This window comes from Lactuca sativa, chromosome 3 (genome assembly GCF_002870075.4).
Source record: "Lactuca sativa cultivar Salinas chromosome 3, Lsat_Salinas_v11, whole genome shotgun sequence".
In the NCBI taxonomy this organism is placed as follows: domain Eukaryota; kingdom Viridiplantae; phylum Streptophyta; class Magnoliopsida; order Asterales; family Asteraceae; genus Lactuca; species Lactuca sativa.
Window position 1 is genome coordinate 36,591,373 of NC_056625.2, and position 20,857 is coordinate 36,612,229.

Below are 20,857 nucleotides of genomic sequence, written 5' to 3' on the forward strand. Positions count from 1 at the left end.
AAAATATAAATAACATTAAACCATATATTATATTTAATGTTATTCATGAATAACTTACGTATAAAAATCATTCGATTAAAATTATATATATATATATATAAAGATTTCAACTATATCTGAAAAATTATTCACATGCCACTTTACTCTTCTTTACTCTTCAATTAAGAGGCAAATAAGATTACTCTTCTTTACTCTTCAATTAAGAGGCAAATAAGATTGAGTTGGGGCTGTTTTACGGTTTAAACCGGTCATGGGTCAGGCCTAGGGCTTTTATTTACCTCCACCAAAGGCCATAGGGTTATACATACCCATATAGATTAGTAATCAGTTAATCACAATACACTAGAAAGTAAAAAGATCATATTTGAAGAACAGTACAAAATTTGAATAGAAATGAGAATTCCATCAACCTCAAAACATATGAAAACTAGAAAGAAAAATTATCTTAGCAAAAGTTTCAGATACTGTCTGTATCTGCTCAAACATACAACTCTCTCTAATCATCTCTCATGCTGCTTTAAACAGGAACAGGAACAGACATTGGAATGGGCTCATCAGCAATCACAAGTGGTGGCCTGTATTCCTCCACCTCTTTTGGTGGATGGACAACAACATCATCCTTAGGCATGTGAATTATAACATTATCAGGTAAAGGTGTCTTCGGCCCAAGCTTTCCAGTAGGATCCCAGTCAAGCATGATCTTCACTTTGATACCAAGAACACCCTGTCAACACAAACACAATAATTAGTTAATTACTAAAACTTATTTAATGGTATCTACTATGTAATGTATATATGATGGATCTTTTGCAGTCTCTTACCTGTCTTAAAAGCACATGTCTTACTGCAGAGTCGATGTACTCCTTCACAGGTTGACCAGATGACACCATGTATCCATCTTTGAACTTCATTGATTTTGCACGCTGAGCCCTAAGTTTCCCACTCACAATCACCTGAAAGTGGTCAACAACTGTGTTAAAACTGAAAGTATGAAACTAACAAAAAGTTTACTTACCTCACAACCCTTTGCCCCATTTTCCATCACAAATCTCAGAACACCATAGCAAGCCCTGAAAACAGTTGAATTAGCATATGAGAAACAGAAATGGAGCATAAGTGGAACAAGTTTGAATCTTTATAATGTGCACAAACCTGCGAACAGCAAGGCCTCCAAGAAGCTTGTAACGCAAAGATTCAGCTTGGGCAATAGCACAAAGCCCTCTGTTGTTAACTCTTTCAGCATAAAGCTCCACACTGTTTTCTGGGAACTTGAATCGCTTCTGAACAAGTGAGGTCAACTCCCTTATTCTTCTTCCTTTCTCGCCTGAAAAATGTGGTTCAGTAAGCATATAGCCATCACACTATACGGATCCTGTAAATGTGCAAATGGATTAAAAGTAATGTGATTACAACTTTACCAAGAACGTTTTGAGTACGAGTGGCTCTGATGATGATCTCTGTGCGCATAGGGGTAACCCTAACCTCAACACCAGAGTAACCATCCTCTGCAAGTTCCCTTGTTAGGACCTCATTCAGTTCAGCAAAGAACACGCCATCAGCTACAAACTGGTTTACAAAAACAGATCACTCAAAAATCTACGTAAAATATATATATAAATGCAACTTCTGACAGTGATTAATTAGACCAACCTTTCGCTTTTTGCTCAATTGGGTTGCCATTTTCGTTCGTAGTGTAAATGGGATGAAGAAAACTCACGTCTCCTTGCACAATCCTGTTGAAAATGCAAATTACAATGAATTTACAGTTAAAAACTTAGGGTTTACTATTGTAAACATCAGATTGACGCCTACCTACGTAGGTACAATCTACCTTAGTTTCTATCGATTTGTAATGTAAATCAAGCTTCCACTATAAAGGAAGGTAATTTTATATAGCTATGTGTAGTACTAGTTCATTGGGCAATTTTACAGAAAACTTGGTTTTCACATAAACGTAATTTAATCTTCACTACCAGCAAAACTTAATCAAATCAGAATAAGAATCAATAAAGGAAGGGGAACCTGAAAACCCTAGATCGGAGAGAAAATGACACAAGGAACACAAAATACTCACCACAATCGCTGTTCTGCTGCTGCTGGCGAAGTCGCATCGAGAATGTAATTGCATTGATGAAACGCTTATATAATTAGGGTATTCATTGGGACAGGCTTTAAGCCCAAACTGAAGTGGGCTAGACCAAGCCTATTTTCGAACCCATTTGGAAAAATAGAAATTTTATTTTTCTATCAGATTTTGATTCTTAATTAACTTTTTTACTTGATAATCGTTACTTGAAAATCATAACCTTGGTTTTGGACTGCTTTTTTTCTTACCCGATGTAAAAGTAGATAACTTAACACTCTTTTATATAATACTACACTTAGGCGTGTTTGGCTTAGCTTTTCACAGCCAAAAGTCATTTTTGTAAAAGAAAAAAAATAAAAAGATGTTTGGCAAACTAGTAACTTTTGGAGTTTTAATACAAGGAAAAACAACTTTTTGGAAAAGTCAGGATTTTCTGACTTTTTGTAACTTTTTGGAAAAGAACTTTTGAGCTTTTAAAAGCTAAACCAAACACGTCCTTAGATGTATAACGTGCGTTATGTGAAAATAAAATCGTTTGGTTATATGGACATCTAATCTAATCTAATAAATAAAGGAAAATGTCTTATTAAGGTAATTAATTTTTTGGTATGTTCACATCTGGATAACTATCTTTTTTTTGTACACACCTAGGTAACAAACTTGTTGGAAGTGTTCACATATGACCATTATGATCTGCTATAGCAGATTAAATCCTAGATATGAACGTTTTCAAAAAGTTCATTACCTAGATGTATACAAAAAAATAGTTACCCAAATATGAACAAAACGAAAAGTAAAAGTAAATTACACGGATGGTCCATGTGGGTTGGGGAAATTTGTGTTTTTTGTCCCTAACTTATTTTGTTAACTTGGATGGTCCCTACTGTTTATTTTTGTTGCGCGTTTGGTCCCTATATTACCTAAAAAGTCTATTGTACCCTTATTAAATTATTTTTTAATTAATTTTCTTATTTATGTTATTTATTTTTTACATATTTAAAAAATTAATAAACCCCACATATTTGTATCTCCTCAAATGATCCATACTGTTTATTTTTTAATTAACTTATTTTTTTAACTCGTATGATCCCTACTGTTTAATTTTGTTACGAGTTTAGTCTTTGTCTTACCTAAAAAGATTGTTGTGCACTTATTAATTTTGTTACGTCTTCATCATCCCTTCTTTTTTCGGTCCTTCAACTCCGTCGAATCAACACCACAACCCACTAAAGATGAAGAGACAGTAGGTTATGGTGTTGGTTCACCACAGTTGAAGTACCAAAAAAAGAAGGATGGTGAAGACATCGATGTTACTAAAGATAGAAAAGAAATAGAAGTAGGGGAGGATGAGAGATAGGATAGTGACCAGTAAGACCCAAATTAAATTTCTCAAATGTGGTTTTAGGGTTACGGTGAGGAGATACAGATATGTGGAGTCTATTAATTTTTTTAATATATAAAAAAATACATAAATAAGAAAATTAATTAAAAAATAAATTAATAAGGACACAATAGTATTTTTAGGTAAGCCAAGGACCTAAGGCGCAACAAAAATAAACAATAGAGATCATCCAAATTAAAATTCTCTAATGTGGTTTGAGGTTTATGGTGAGGAGATACTGATATGCGCGGTCTATTAGTTTTTTTAAATATATAAAAAATAAATACATAAATAAGAAAATTAATTAAAAAATAAATTAATAAGGGCAAAATAGTCTTTTTAGGTAAGATATGGACCAAACGTGTAACAAAAATAAACAGTAGGGACCGTCCGAGTTTAAAAAAAAAATAAGTTAGGGACCAAAAACACAAATTCTCCCAAACCACAGGGACCATTCATGTAATTTACTTTTATTTTTCGTTTTGTTCATATTTGGGTAACTATTTTTTTTTGTACACATCTAGGTAACGAACTTATTAAAAGCGTTCACATTTAGGATATAACCTGCTATAACATGTCATAATCGTCATATGTGAACACTTCCAACAAGTTTGTTACCTAAATGTGTAAAAAAGATAGTTATCCAGATGTGTACATACCGAAAAGTTAATTACTTTAATAAGTCATTTTCCCAATAAATAAATAGACAACTAAATCTTGATACATTACACGTCTACTGTGACTATCATCTAAATAGTGTTTGTATTAATCGTTCACAAGCTTCAACAAGACCTATTTAGGATTTGGATTTGAAAACCCATGATACACCATATTATACTTTCTTCTCTCAAACATGGAGGATCACAAAAAGAAAAATACTCTCTCTCTCTCTCTCTCTCTCTCTCTCTCTCTCTCTCTCTCTCTCTCTCTCTCTCTCTCTCTCTCTGTGTGTGTGTGTGTGTGTGTGATGAAATTGATATATTAATTTTTATTATGATTCATTTACTTACACGAAAACACCTAAATATGATTTAGGGATAAAAACTTAACGAGGTAACAAACTATCTATATCGATTCAAAAATAAAATCTAACTAAAAGTTTTCAGAAGGTAACAAACTTTTATTTTTATTTGTAAATGACCATTGTAGTCGGGAAAACATATCATTCCATGTTACAATGGGGTAAAAACTATCTAAATCGTTTTAAAAATACAACCATACTAAATTTTTTCAAAATGTAACAAACTTTTATTTTTATTTTTAAATAACTGTTGTAGTCGGGAAAATCTACCATTCCATGTTACAATGGTTTTTTAACAACAAAAATAAAAGTTTGTTACCTTCTGACAATGTTTATTTAGTTGAATATTAATTTCAAAGAGATTTAAGATAATTTGTTATCTATTTATGTCATAAACTAGAGGTGTTCATAAGTAAAAATCCATTGAATATTGATAGAAGCGATCCAAATTCAATTATCCATTGGATGTTAAATTTGGCAATAGATCCAATCCAGTTCTTTATATACAACCAAATCAATCCAATTAGATATTGGATTGAATTTGTTTTATCCATTATTCAACCAATTCTAAGCCAATTTCTATCTAATAACATTCAAATATAATTATGATAAATAGAACTAAAACCATACACAATTATGCTAAATAAGGATAATAAACGACACTTCAATTTCAATGACCAAGGTTCAAAGTTCGATCAAAATACTATAGAAAAAAACCGTTTAACCTTTAAAGTTCAATTGAATTGCGATTGGATGTTTATTAAATAATATTAGTTTGATATAACGTTAGATGATAATTAAATATTTACTGGATGATGATATTGGATATCTAGTTTGGTGAACGTGAGATCGGTTTCATTACCAATTGGATTTTCAAGTTTGTCAAAAAAAAACGGATTTAGTCCACTTGGATTTTAAAATTTCGAAATAGATCAAATCAAATTGTGATTAGATATCCAATATAGTTTGCTTGTAACTGAATTGATCCGTTCGAATTGGATCGGTATCTTAAACCCAATAAGAATTGAAGCGTTTCAAAGATTTATCATCATAAAGATACAATTAAATATTATAATTTTGATCTCACAAAACTAATTATATTTTAGAATTTACCACCATATAAAGATAGTCATACTTAAAACACACAATATTGGAGCTTGTCTTCAAGAATTTGTTTCATATCTAAAACTTTTCGTTGTCCGACTCTGATCTTGTCCTATGGCTACCCTACATGATTGCAAAATTGATAGCACGTAAAAAGTTGCTGATTTATATCCATCAATTATCAACTCATACATAACGGAACCAAGTCTACAAGTCATGTTTCATATTAACAAAACTATACACAAAAAAAATATAATAATAATAATAATAATAATAATAATAATAATAATAATGATAAAAATAACAGTTGTTATGCGTATGAAAGTATAACAATAACATCTACAAACCATTTTGCATACAATCATGTATTCATCTATTTTCCCAATTACACAAATTGTAAAACGCCATAACTCATTAACTACCCTAAAACAAATGACACATAACATTCATCTCCATCATTTAGCCTCTATCACCTCACGTAATATAACCTTTACCATGTATCGTGTATATATATGTAACCCCAAAACTGCATTGAAAACATGTGAACTAAATCCAAAGCAAAAAGTACAACAACATCCAACCAAATTCCAAAACCAATTTAAACCGGATCCTGTCTATTTCTCTCATCCTGTATAGACTGAAAAATGCGGGCCACCGACTCATTCGCCAACTGTGCATTACGAGGTACAACTCTTATAACCCGACTCCCCTCCCCCTCAACTGCTGGAGAACACATGGGGAAAAGAGGAAGCACATCTCGCTTTTCTACTCTATCACTTGAAAAACTGCTTGCATTACTCACTTGTACCTCACTATTATTGTTACACGCATCTACTGACTTGTACCTTGGCTGCGGGTTGTTCATATTCATATTCATATCCTCACCACCAGATCCAGATGTGTTGATTGTTGTCATGCCATAAGGCGGGAAGTAACCATGGGCCGGCGGAGGAACGAATCCGGTGGGCCATTGGTAATGAGGCTGCTGTGGGACCCCATGGTTGACCATGTTATGACCTGCTATCAACATATATGTAAATATTTAAGATTTTTTTTTTTTAAAGTAAAGATAAGATTAATTTTTTTTATATATATATAAATAGATAGTTACCAAACATGGGTGGTGGTGCTCCAGGGTTATAAGGTTTGTAAATAAGTCCTTCAGAGGGGGACATAACAGGAATTAGCCATTGATGTCCAGGTGGATGATGTTGATGAGTCAGACCCCATGGACCCGTTCTTGGGTCAGACGGTGGTAACGGGTGGTACCCTGAAAATATGGGCCCAGGCCCACTGTTGTTCTGGACAGAAGAAAGAGATGCCTGTGTGTGTGTCTTCTCAAAACCATTTTCAGCTGAGAATTCCCTTGTGTCCTCGTTTGACTTTTCATGGTAATCTTTGACCTTTGGTATTATGTGTGTGGATGATTTTAGGACATAGTCTATAGGAATTGGAGAAACTTTTTGTGGTTTTCCTATAAATGTATCGTCTTCAACCATTGGGTGGGGTAATCCTGCAATCAGTTTCTGAACCTGTTGCCATTACATTATATGGTCAACTTCCTGACCAAAAGTCAAAACCCTCAAAACTACTAAATTGCTAATGTATGTGTATATGATTGTATGTATGTATGTACCTTTATCAACCTATGTAGCTCAAATAGTTGAACAGCAAATAATCTTTGTTGGCTGCAAATACCACACGATACAAAAAGTGCAAAACTCATTAGATGAATGTAATTCAAATTCCATCTTGAAAGGTATTTTGACATGTTTATACGATATCCATGATTTTTCTGTAAATGTAATTTAACTATACATGTGTATATAATAACTATATATATTCAAATCTTTAACGTCAAGATAAAGGAATACTTTTCTTCCATTGTTTCATATGTATATGTAGAACCTCAACATGTCTAGTACATCAAAGAGAAAACAGACAAAACCTAGATGATCTTATTTTAAGAAGATTTAAATAACAAACAGGAATAGGGAAAGAGAAAGAGAAATAGAGAGAGAAAAAGCACTTACTTTACTATAGCTCTTCTTGCCTTCCAAAAATGCTTCTGGCCAATAACTCCAACAACATCATCAGGAGAAATATCAGCTCCAGATACAGAATCAACCATTGAAGTCTCAGAAACAGCATCACCATTGATAAGATCATCAGGACTTCTCAGCACTTCTTGTTGAACATCCCTTATGGGCAACAACAAAGAATTCCCATATCCCACAGCCCTAATAGTCTCAACTGAGACACTGTTATCGGTGTCAGCTTCCCGTGAATTCCCATTACTTTGTAATCTGATAGAATTATTTAAAGCATTTTTGTGATCAAAACTTGAAGAACCATTTGTTTCCTTCAATTGAACTTGTTTGGATGATTGATTTAAGGCAGATTTGGGTAAATCCTGAGAGTTATTTCTTTGGATGTTTGTGAAACGACCTGAAAAGGCTGAACTCAAGGGGGAGAGACCTTCATTGTCTTTGTTTTGATGATTCCCACTACAATCAGGGTTTATTCCAGATTGTTGAACAAAGATCGGGACCCTAAAGTCATCATCTTCTTGTTTCTTTCTCTGCTCTTGTTGCACAAGTTGATTGTTTAAGTCAGAATACCGATGAATGTTAATTTTATCAGCTACATGTGGCAAAGGAGTTTGATGAAGTGGGAAAAACGAACCCCTTCCACTCACTCCAACCTACAATCATACAATAATCACTTAGATTAGACGATTAAAGAGATGTTATAAGTTATGGGGTTATTTTTAACTCACTTGGGAAGAAGATGATGGTGGCAGGGGATAATTGGCAGTTGAAGTGGGTTTAACTGGCAACAATCCACCACCACTAAGCCTTTGTGAGGGTATACTAAGCTGTTCATATAGAGCCATCTTGTTCCTTGGAGGAGCTCGTGGTCCTCCTTTTTCGGTATCATTTACATGGAGTCTTGGAAACATGGGGCCCTTAGTGTTCTCATCTACCCCCCTCTTCATCTTCCTCTTCACCCTTTGAAAATTCAACAATATACAATCAGAAAAACCATGAAAAGATCAGCTGATTAGCATCATCTGCTCTTATCTACTTCCTTGGAGTCGAGAAGTCAAACAGGTGGTATGCAACTCGAAAAATTGATACTGGTTTCGAAATTTTTTGAAGAAATATTTGCCAGTTGAAACACTCTTTTATAAGCGGTGTAACAAACACAATAAAGTTTGTGTAAATTTTGCATTGAAGTGCTAATCGGTTTTGAATTTGACATGCACCACATTTGATATGAAGAAATCATTGCAATTTGAAAAATCAGTTACCTTAATTCTCAGAACCCTAGAAAGACGGTCATCTTCGACTTTTTCCCCCCAATTCAAGTAAACGTCAGCCTAAAACAAACCCGAATTATTCGACCAAAAAAGGAAGCAAAGCAAACCCACTTACGGGAAGCAGAATCTTCAATACCCAATATGGCGAAATCAGGTTTTACCCCAAAATCAAGAAATTCGAACCATACCCAATAATGGAAATAGTGATAGTTGATCAAAACAGACACGATGCCAAAAACAAGGGATGAATATTGACCTTGTAAATTAAGAAGGTGGGAGGGTATGCGTTTTGCTTTTTCAGTTGTTTGCTGAGGAAAGCATAAAATTCCAGAGACAAGAAACGGGTGTTACGGGAATGGGTGTGGGAAGCAAAATATCCTCCTACATGAAGAAGCTATATTACGAAATTAAATATCCTCCTACTGTCCTACATGAAGAATGAAGAAGTTATATTTAATTTCTCATTATGAAATAATCTAACTTTTAATCAAATGGCAAATGTATATTTCGGTTTTGAGGGTTTTTTTTTTTTTTTTTTTAAATTTCTTTATATGAGTTTATGGTTTTACTGACTCAATATTCAAATTTGTATCGGTCAATATTAGATATATAAAAATTGTTTTAAGATACATATTTTCTCATTTTTATGTTCACATATAAACATAACTATATGTTAGCAATAAATTTTATCAACATGTTGTTTGTTTATGAGTGAACATATGTATATAAAACTTGTTTCAAAATACACATTTGCCCAACTTTTAATTCATATTTGAATATAATTTTAAGTTGGTTTTAATTTTCACCAATACATGACATATTCATATGTGAATACACGGAAATTTCCGTGAACTTTTATTTTTGTAACCATTCAAACTTCATATATTGAGTAGTCCACTATGGGCGTGATCAGCACGTAGCGTTTGAGAGCTTCTAGCTTCTAACATTTTAAAAAACGTTCTATTTTGAACAGAAAGCCCCGTTTGGCACTACAAACTTCTAGCATTTAGTTTAAACAAGACGCTCCAAATCCAAATGCTACTTCACGTAGCGTTTAACGAAACGCTACAAGCTACCCGCTATCCGCTAATTTTCTCAAACACGCCCTATGCCTCAAGCCCTCAAGAGTACAAATATCATACTTTGAAAGGAGATTTTTATGAATGATGTTGGTGGTGACATAAACAAAATTGAAGCGTAAAATATGACATGATATGTTATATTAGAGTTTCTTAAAATATCTAAAGGTACATAAATACATGTTTTTCTCTATTGTTGGAAGTAGCCACACATACATAGTTGTATAATTGTGTTTTAACGTGAAGAAGACATAAAGAAGTAATATATTTAACAACAATGTTGTTGAGTTTGATATGGATGGGACTTATGGTCTAGCTGTCAACAATCTTATAAGTAAAATTTACATAGAGATGTAAACAAACCGAACGAATATGAATTGGATTTGTTCATGTTCGTTCGTTTAATTTAGCTAAACAAGCGAACAGATAAATGAACAGATTTTCTTATTCATGTTCATTCGTTTAACAAATTACGTTGTTTATATTCGTTCGTTTTATATCATTAACATGATAAACGAACATAAACGAAAGGATATTAACACACATATTTGAACATATATGAACATACACAAACATATAATATAGTAATATAATCAAACATAATTGAACATAGATGAACATAAAATGAACTTAAACAAACGAACATGAACATAATTAAACAAACAAGAACATTGTTTATGTTTGTTCATTTAACTAAACGAGAATTTGTGTTCATGTTCGTTCATTTATTAAATAAATGAGCATAAAATAATTTTTCGTGGATGTTTGGTTTATTTATAGCCCTACATTTACATAATCATGTATTAAAATATGTTTACATATCTAAATTTTATTTTTGTAATTGCCTGGAAGAAAAATATGGTGTATTGGAAAAAATTAAGCACCCACAAGCCTATTTCATGGCCGATCAACTTCTTATACCAAATAAAGTTGAAATGTAACGGAGGGCGATAAAAATAAAAATGATTATGGTACAATATACTGTTTAAAGATCATTTTACGATCTCTAGCTGAGTTTAAAAGTGGTTTTTTATCCATAAACTAACGACTTTGCGACATTTATGTGTTAACTAGGTGAAACCTCACACGTTGCACAAGCGTTTAATTATTTAATTAAAATAATAACTTTTAACAAACTTTAATTTATTATTTATATATGAAAAACCAATGTTAGTAGCAAAACAAAACATAAAGTTACCATGTTCGTTTTATGAACAACCATGGTTTTATGTCATTGGTTATTTCTACTATAAACTGATAATTTTATAAATCGTTTTGAAGTTGTGTAAATTTTATATCAAATGTATGTTGATATATATATATATATATATATATATATATATATATATATATATATATATATATATATATATATATATATATATATAAACAAAATAGTATGACAAAATAAATACTACAACTTTTGATTATTGTATAAATCATTTTAAGTTGTGTAAATTGTATAAAAACGCATGTTAATATCTAATATAACGAATAACAAATAATTTGAAAAAAAAAAAAAAAAAAAAAAAAAAAAAAAAACTAAAACTTTTAGTTACATAAAACCACTACAATTTTTACTGTAACATTTATATCAAACAAAACTTGTTAAACTCTTATAAATCATACAAAATTATATAGAAATTAACATACATTTGGTATACATAAATATTATTATCCCCTAAAACAAATTGTGTTGTAATAACCATTGATGCGATAAAACTCATTTTTTCGACGCTTCATATTTGAAAAGGTTTAGGTCATTTTTGGTCACTTAACTTTTCGTTTTGTGCTCATTTGGTCACTTAACTCTTTTGAAGTTTTAAAAGGTCATCAAACTTTTGTCTTTGTGTTCATTTAGTCACTTAACTTTTGGTTTGGTCACATTTAGTCACCTAACTTTTAAAATTGTGCTCATTTAGTCACTAAACTTTTAAATTATTTTAAAAATTTGGTGACTAAATGAGCAAAATTTTAAAAGTTAGGTGACCAAATGAGCACAAATCTAAAAGTTAAGTGACTAAATGTGACCAAAACAAAAGTTAAGTGACTAAATGAGCAAAAAGTCAAAAATTTGATGACCTTTTAAAACTTAAAAATAGTTAAGTGACCAAATAAGCACAAAACCAAAAGTTAAGTGACCAAAAATGACCTACCTATTTAAAATTACAAATCTCTTCAAACACATGATTTTTTTCTATCACAGCTTACTTATATATACTACAGCTTACTTATATATACTACGAATATGGTTACAATGTGTGTACATAAAAAGGAAAATAAAAAGACATTACACATTAAAATCATATGTTAAAAACTCTTGAATGTGTAAATATATAAATAATAACATGCCTAAGTCGAATCTTTATATATATATATATATATATATATATATATATACACACACACACACACACACACTAATATGTTAGTAACCAATAATTTAGATAACCCATCTTCACGAAGTCTTTCTTACCCATTTTGCTTCTTGTTTTGATCTTTTTGGAAAAGAGAAGGAAATCCATCTTAATTTATTTTCTAAACATAATGAAATAGTCTTCAATTGTTGTACTCGGATTTGTTCATCCTCAGTTAGTTGTCGTACAATAAAGAAAATCATATTTCACTTACTTTTTTCATATATAAGACAATATTGCCTATAAAAGAAAAATTATGTTAAAACGTTAAATAAAACAAATCAATGTTTTTTGTTCGAATGACAAACATGCATAATATAAAAATAGACCTTAGAAAAAAAAATATTTTCTTCACATAAATCATTTTGTTTGAAGCTTCCAATCTACCATACAAGCACCCAAAAAATTTTAAATCCTACCAAAATAATCTACCAATGTGAACTATATATATACCAAGATTAATCAGTAAATCAATGTTTTTGTTCGAAAGAAGAACATGCATAACACAAAAATAGACCTTGAAAAAAAATTGTTTTCTTCACATAATCATTTTGTTTGAAGCTTCCAATCTACCATACAATCACCCAAAAAATTTTAAATCCTACCAAAATAATCTATCAACGTGAACTATATATATACCAAGATTAATCAATTACTGTTATAAGTACCATTAAATATAAAACTCTTAAATGGTAATTAAAAGTCATTATTACAAAGAAATGTGAAAAAACATAAGTTTCAAATCAATGTAGTGCTTAGAAAAATGTCTCTATTATAAGATACTAGGCGAATGCCCGTGTGTTGCGCAAAAACACCTATATAGTTGAAGTCTTTACAAATATATGTTTTTTTTTTTAAAATATAGCAACAATGTTGTTGTTAAATTTGATATAATAACGTATACGAAATTAATATAATATATTAATTATTTTGAATTATATGATAATATATACATCTATTATAACCGCATAATCTCAATCGAATGACTTCTATACGCGAGTTACACATGAATAAAATTAAATATAATATATGGTTTAATGTTATTTATAGTTGTTGTTATTATTAATTAATTTTTAAAAATTATTTGCTTAATGTTTTTATTTATATCATTATAATTATTTAAAACATCAAACATTGTTTTTTGATTTTAAAGGTAATAATATAGTCATTTATATAGAGTTATTTTAAACTATTGTTATTGTAAGTTATTTTAAGCTACTTATTTGAAAACTTTTAACGATTATAAAAATATCTTTAGGAAATATTTTAGTTAAATTGACATTACAATTTAGTTGTTGCACTTATCACTATAATTTATCACTTTTAACTAATTACAAAATATTATTTGGTTTTTTAAGTGGAACTGAAATTTATATTTAAGTTGATATTATAATGTTATATTTAAATCAACAATTTAAGTATTTTGTCTAAATTGTTCAAAAATAGTAACTTTAAACTGATAATGGTTAACAACATATTAAATATAATAAATTAAGCATAATTTGTTAGAAGTCAAAGATATAACTTTATAAGTAGAAGTAATATATTATCTTAAAATTGAAATTTAGTATGTTTATGATTATATTTAAGGATTGATATTTATTTAACATTACTAACCAACTTATAATCATTAATAGAAAGACACTACAATTAATCACTTTAAACTATTTACAAAGATATTTTTTGGCTTGTTTAAATTAGACTAAAATTTATATTTAAGTTGACTCTGTAATGCTATATTCAAATTCATAATTTAAATATTTTATACAAATTGTTCCAAAAATATATTTTTAAAATGATAATGGTTTGCATCCAACAATATATTAAAACTAATAAATTAAGTATAATATGTAAAAAGTTAAATAAATACAACTTTGTAAGTAGAAGTAAAGATATTATTTTAATATTAAAATTTAGTTTATATATGATTACATTTCAGATTTGATATTTATTTAACCTTATTAACCAAGTTATAATTATTATTAAAAAGAAATTGAAAAGTCATGGAAGTTTCAAATGAATGTGGTAAAAGGAAAAATACATGGGAGTTTCAAATGAATGTAATGAAAGGAAAAATGTTTCTTTTATAATATAGTATGATATGATGATATGATATAGATAAGTGTTTAAAAGCGAGATGACAAATATTTAACGGTAAACATAAGCGCTAACCGGATACAAAAGCCATTTTGTAAATATTTATCAGTATTTTGGACTTAATCGTAAAAAAATCAAAGATGATTTTTTTCGTTAATAGAGTCAAACTTTATGAATTTTTCTGAAGATTTTTCTAAAATCTAACAAAAAGTTTAAAAAAAAACATGACAAATGAGAAGTATTCATACAATATAATTGCTTAAGATAAAGATATTTGAATGAAAAGCATTGATATTAGATACGTCAAAATAAGCATTTTAAACATAAGTTACTTAAGTTTTTAAATAGTTTTTATACAAATGATTAAAAAATACAAATTATATATCTTTGAACAACCTAGAATGACATTATATGTATGTGAAAAAACATGTAAAAAAGAAGTAAAAGTGAGAACTATAAACACAAAGTGTGAAAAAAATTGATTGAAAAGACATGTAAATTGAATTAGAAAGTGAAAGTGTTAAAAACCGATTGTAAAATAACATATGAGAAAGAAAGTATATATATATATATATATATATATATATATATATATATATATATATATATATATATATATATATATATATATATATATATATATATATATAACCTAGAATGACATTATATGTATGTGAAAAAACATGTAAAAAAGAAGTAAAAGTGAGAACTATAAACACAAAGTGTGAAAAAAAAAAATTGATTGAAAAGACATGTAAATTGAATTAGAAAATGAAAGTGTTAAAAACCGATTGTAAAATAACATATGAGAAAGAAAGTATATATATATATATATATATATATATATATATATATATATATATATATATATATATATATATATATATATATATACTAATAAATAAAACTCATTTTCTGTCACATGTCATGTCCTCATTGATTTGGACACATGACATTTTAATAGATTTTTAGAATTTATTTATTTCCACATGTAATTTTCTGATTTGTTCACATATCATAACTTATTTCGGTTATAATATTGAGAGAAATAAATGCTACCTTGAAAAAGAATTGATATATTTATAATGTAATAAATGTCATAATTAATGAGAGCTCTAAAATTAATATTGATATTAAATTTAATGTTTAAATATTGATATTAAATTTTTATTTTTAATAAACCCGTGTATTACACGGGTCTTACACCTACTATATATATATATATATATATATATATATATATATATATATATATATATATATATATATATAAACAGATTAAAAAAACATGTAAAAACAAGATAAAAATATGAAAGAAACAAAATAAAACCATTGTAAATATAGATCGTGAAAAAACATATAAAAATGATATAAAGAAAAATAAAGTTGTAAAAAAAATCTCAACTATTTCCATTTTTGGAATGGAATATTTATAGAATCTCCACGAATAAGAATAATCTTATTCTATGATATTTATATGAGATTTTATTTTTAACTCCTAAAAAAATCTCCGAAAGGGCTTAGTTGAATATAAAAACAAAACAAAAAATAAATTATAAAAGTAAATTGTGAAAAAAAAAACATAATAAAAAAAGTAGAAAAAAAGATGCATGTGAACTTAGGGGTGAACAAACTGTTTTTTTTTTTCAGACCGAACCGGTTCGGTTCCGATTCTTGAATAGTAAAACCGGTTCAGCCATAAACCGGTTCCGTCATAGAAAAACTCCAACCTATCTAAACCGATTACACCGGTTCAATCGATTTTAAACCGGTTCGATCGGTTTGACTATCGGTTCCAAACCGATTCACGGTTATTAAATCGGTTTCAATGTCTAAAATCTCGAACGGGTATAAACCGGCGGTTCGGTTCTTGAATCGGTTCAGTTCGTAGTGAACCGGTTTACCGATTTAGTGACCAGTTCGGATCCTGAACCGGTTTTTTTTGTGCAAGCCTATGAGAACTTAGAAAACCAAAAAGGTCAATGATCTTCGTTACCATTTTTTCAAATTATCTTAAACACCAAACAAACATGCAAACCTACTAAGCCTACTAATCTTTTAAAAACATAAAATAGGTAAATGGCCAAATGAATATACTTTAAAAAGTTTAGTGGTTACTTTAAGCCTTTATTTTAGTAAAACCTAAACATATCATCTTTAGTAAAACCCAAACACATCATCTTTAGTCCATACCGTATGCGGGCTGCACAAGGAAAAAAGAAAATCAAAAGCAAAGTACAAACACCCATGACCCATCTCATTTACTTTTTGGTGGACAATAGGCCAACAAAAGAAGCAAAATGATAAACTTAAAAGCCAAATAAAATAGAGGACATTCCATGTTGCTTATCAAAAGGGAGAAAATGAGAGATAACACAAGGGAGATCAAGTAAGCAAGGTCAGTAAAGCAAATTCAGAAAGGACATATTGATGTTATTGTTGGCAAATGATAAAAGAAGGCAAAGCTAATCATATAAATGAAGAAAAGGAGTTTTCAAAGAAGAAACAAGCAAAAATGCAATGATGTAGATTTTCATGGAGTTACATGCAATAACTTCATTTCTTTTTTGTATTTAGTTGGTTTTGGAAGCATGGTGTTAGTTATTTTAATAACTATATATAGAACATGAAAGCTTGAACTTTATATATTTGATCTCAAATCTAGTTATATATTTGGCCTCACATTTAGTTAAAAGAAAATTAAACATTAAAAAATATTACACATCTTATGAACAAAGTTGATTTTCAAGTTGACCTTAAGAACTCTCTCCAAAACCCACATCATAAAGACTTGTGTCTATTTCGTATATGAATATGTCTCTCATCACATGTATATATAGATAAATATATAACCTAATTTGAGAGATGTAAGGGATATAGATGATCTTAAGGCAAACCACAAACTCAACATACAATGGTAAGGGTATATTCTAATAAAATCAATCCATCAACGGTTTATATTATTACCATAATAAATATTAATTTAATAATTAAAATATATACATTTAATTTAAGTGGTCATTTGACCACACATATCTAAATGTATATATAACCATATAAGCGTTTTAATATATCTTATAATAATATGGTTATCATGAATATAAAACATTCATTTTTACAAATTATTTCGTCATTTAGGCCTGAAAGCATAACATTTTTCTAGTCAGATTCAAGTTAGTAATTTGTATAAAACTAGGGTTTGGACCGTCCGTGCAATGCTGCGAAAGCTCAGTATATTGAAACCGCAGCTTGACATGGATAAGGTTTGTAGGAGAAATTTTGAGACAACTTTCAACATAGTTACTTTCAATCATAACCAAAAATTGCAAACTACAATGTTATTTCCTATTATAGTGATACTAATTTATGCAGTTTTATGGTGATGATCTTGAGTTAACATATTTTGATCATATAAAATCAAGCAATAGAACATCTATAATTACATTCAATGTTTGTTAATCTTTTATCATCTCTTGCTAAAAAAAATAAAGGTCTCAAGGTAACCATTTGCAAAGTAGAACATAAAAGTATAAAAACAAAGTTTAAATCTTAGTAATTATGTATGAAAGATGCAGACAAAAATAAAATTTGAAAATATATCATATTTGGTACAATACTACAAATAAAAATTAATAAAAAAATAATTATTGAAAATTAATATTAATGAAAATGAAAACTATAAAAGCAAATTATATAAAGGACATAAAATGTTACTTTAAAATATAATAAGAGACCAGAATCGTGACTTACAAAATACCAATAATATAATTTTATAAAAATTAGGGATGAAAATAACGAATTCAAAATTAGTTGAGAGGAAAAAGTGTAAATATAAAATTTGCTACAAGCATATTAATTGTTATTTCCAAATAAGAGGTTATTTGCATTTTGTATCAAATGTTTTAAAAATAATAATATAATCTGAATTTGATAGTTTTGGTCTGTTTAAAAGTAAAAACCAAATGAATAGTGTTTTGTATTTAGAGACTCGAAGTTGGAATTATATATATATATATATATATATATATATATATATATATATATATATATATATATATATATATATATATATATATATATATATAAAGTTTATATCTTAATAATTATGTATGAAAGATAGGAACAAAAATAAAATTTGAAAATATATCATATTTGGTACAATACTATAAATAACAATTAATAAAAAAACATAATTAATGAAAATTAATATTAATGAAAATGATAACTATAAAAACAAATTATATAAGGGACATAAAATGTTATTTTAAAATATAATAAGGGATTGGAGTCTCAACTTACAAGATACCAATAATATAATTTTATAAAAATTTAGGATGAAAATAATTAATTCAAAATTAATTGAAGGGAAAAAATATGAATATAAAAATTTGCTATAAGCAGATTCAAAATTGTTATTTTCAAATAGAAGATTATTTGCATTTTGTATCAAATGCTTTAAAAATAATGATATCATTTGAATTTGGTAGTTTTGGTTGAATAATGTTTTGTACTCAAACTTGAAGTTAGAGTTATAAATAAATAAATAAATAAATAAATATATATATATATATATATATATATATATATATATATATATATATATATATATTGTTGGTTATTTTAATTTATATTTGTAACCGTGACTATAAATATTGCGAGAGATTAAAATTTGTATTAAGATTTTGATTGCAAGTCAGGGATAATGATAAGATTGTCATTAACTCCTTATGTTTCAATTTTTATAAAAGATAAATTAAATGTTCTCCTACCTTTTGATCCTACCAATCCTCCTACCCATTTAAATAATGACATGTGTCTTATTAGTATCCTAAAATATCATTAAATTTCATTAAACGAGCATTAAATATTACACATGTCACCATTTCATTGGGTAGGAGGACATGTAGGAACAAAAAGTAGGAGAATATTTAATTTTTTTTATAAAAATTCTTTATAAAATTTTATAATAACCTACTAACAAAACAATTGTAATGTTTTAATAATATATAAATTTTAATATTTTAATTTTGTATTTTGATTACTATACAACACACAAAAATATGACTGATATCATGGACGGAGCCACTTAATAGCCAAAATAGACTCAAACCTGCCTTTAAATTCTCAAAAATCTCTCTCTCTCTCTCTCTATATATATATATATATATATATATATATATATATATATATATATATATATATATATATATATATAGGGTGAGGTTCAATAGAGAACCATAATTAACCAAGGAACCAATCTTTTTTTCAATTTTTAAAACTTATTTTTTATCAAAAAAAAAAAATTAAAAATACAGAAAATCATAACTTTTTATCCTTTTTCCAATGATATAAAATTCGATTTTTTTTACGTCAAATTCACAATGCGAATTTTCGAAAATTCACACGGTGAATCCGAAAAATATTTTTCACATTCACAATGTTAATATATGAATTTAGATATTTTTAAATTTTTTCGATAAAGAATAAGCTCTAGAAATTTAAAAAAATATTTGGTTACTTGAAGAACCCATAATTATGGTTCTCTATTGAACTTTTCCATATATATATATATATATATATATATATATATATATATATATATATATATATATATATATATATATATATATATATATATATAATATTTGGGGAATCACATGGAGTCATGGATCTCCTTACTAAACGAGTGTTAGTAACCTTAAACATGTGGACAATTTATCCAAAAGAACTAAGACATGTGAACAATTTTCCAAAAAAAACTTTGAGCATGTGAATCTCTAACCTTTTTGACAGGAAAAGGTTTTCGTACATGCACAAGCTTAAATAAAACAGGTAACCACCTCTAATAAATAGAATTTTCAATTTCTATATATTTGGTTAACGAGTTTTTTTTATTTATTTTTATTTTTTTATTTTTACTCCTTCAACTTGTTAAACTGTATACATTTAATCCCTATAATTGGTTACTCTAGGTTATCCGGTAAAAATAATTTAATAGGGTAATATATCACTCACTTTTGTACATATTTAATCCTTAATATTTTTGTTCACATTTAGTCTTTAATATATATATTTTTTGCAAAATAAGTTATTTTTGTTTTTGTACTAATTTAGTTGTTGTAACATCCTTAAAATTCATTAAACGTTTAAACTTTTAAAATCAATCCACTAATCACCATTGTTTACAATTTAGTTTTCAAAACATGTTTAATATCAGAGTTTCCAAAAATCATAAATCAAAACATGAGGAGGTGCACGACCACACCTTCGTCTTCCCGTGATCATCTGAGGTACCTGAAACATAACCTAAAACTGTAAGCCCAAAGCTTAGTGAGTTACACTAATGTACC

The 20,857-nt window shown here is 28.3% G+C and overlaps 2 protein-coding genes across 4 annotated transcripts; both read right to left on the reverse strand.

The window, feature by feature from the left end:
- Positions 1-343: 343 nt before the first annotated feature.
- LOC111876387 (40S ribosomal protein S3-1) lies at positions 344-2,148 on the reverse strand. The gene is made up of 7 exons (XM_023872901.3): positions 2,075-2,148; positions 1,651-1,733; positions 1,419-1,566; positions 1,153-1,324; positions 1,016-1,070; positions 822-953; positions 344-724 (listed from the first exon to the last, which is right to left on the reverse strand). The coding sequence occupies exons 2-7, from the start codon at positions 1,678-1,680 to the stop codon at positions 518-520; spliced, it is 744 nt and encodes a 247-aa protein (XP_023728669.1). The 5' UTR covers positions 1,681-1,733; positions 2,075-2,148; the 3' UTR covers positions 344-517.
- Positions 2,149-5,851: 3,703 nt separating this feature from the next.
- On the reverse strand, positions 5,852-9,313 carry LOC111876386 (protein HEADING DATE 3B). 3 transcript variants are annotated; one of them, XM_023872899.3, is made up of 7 exons: positions 9,171-9,308; positions 8,906-8,974; positions 8,372-8,603; positions 7,626-8,296; positions 7,229-7,280; positions 6,704-7,124; positions 5,852-6,612 (listed from the first exon to the last, which is right to left on the reverse strand). In XM_023872899.3, the coding sequence occupies exons 3-7, from the start codon at positions 8,588-8,590 to the stop codon at positions 6,191-6,193; spliced, it is 1,785 nt and encodes a 594-aa protein (XP_023728667.1). In that variant the 5' UTR covers positions 8,591-8,603; positions 8,906-8,974; positions 9,171-9,308; the 3' UTR covers positions 5,852-6,190. The 3 variants fall into 3 exon arrangements, with proteins under 3 accessions (XP_023728667.1, XP_023728668.1, XP_023728666.1); XM_023872900.3 differs by having other exon boundaries at positions 5,852-6,609; positions 8,906-9,313; XM_023872898.3 differs by having other exon boundaries at positions 8,906-9,313.
- Positions 9,314-20,857: the final 11,544 nt, after the last annotated feature.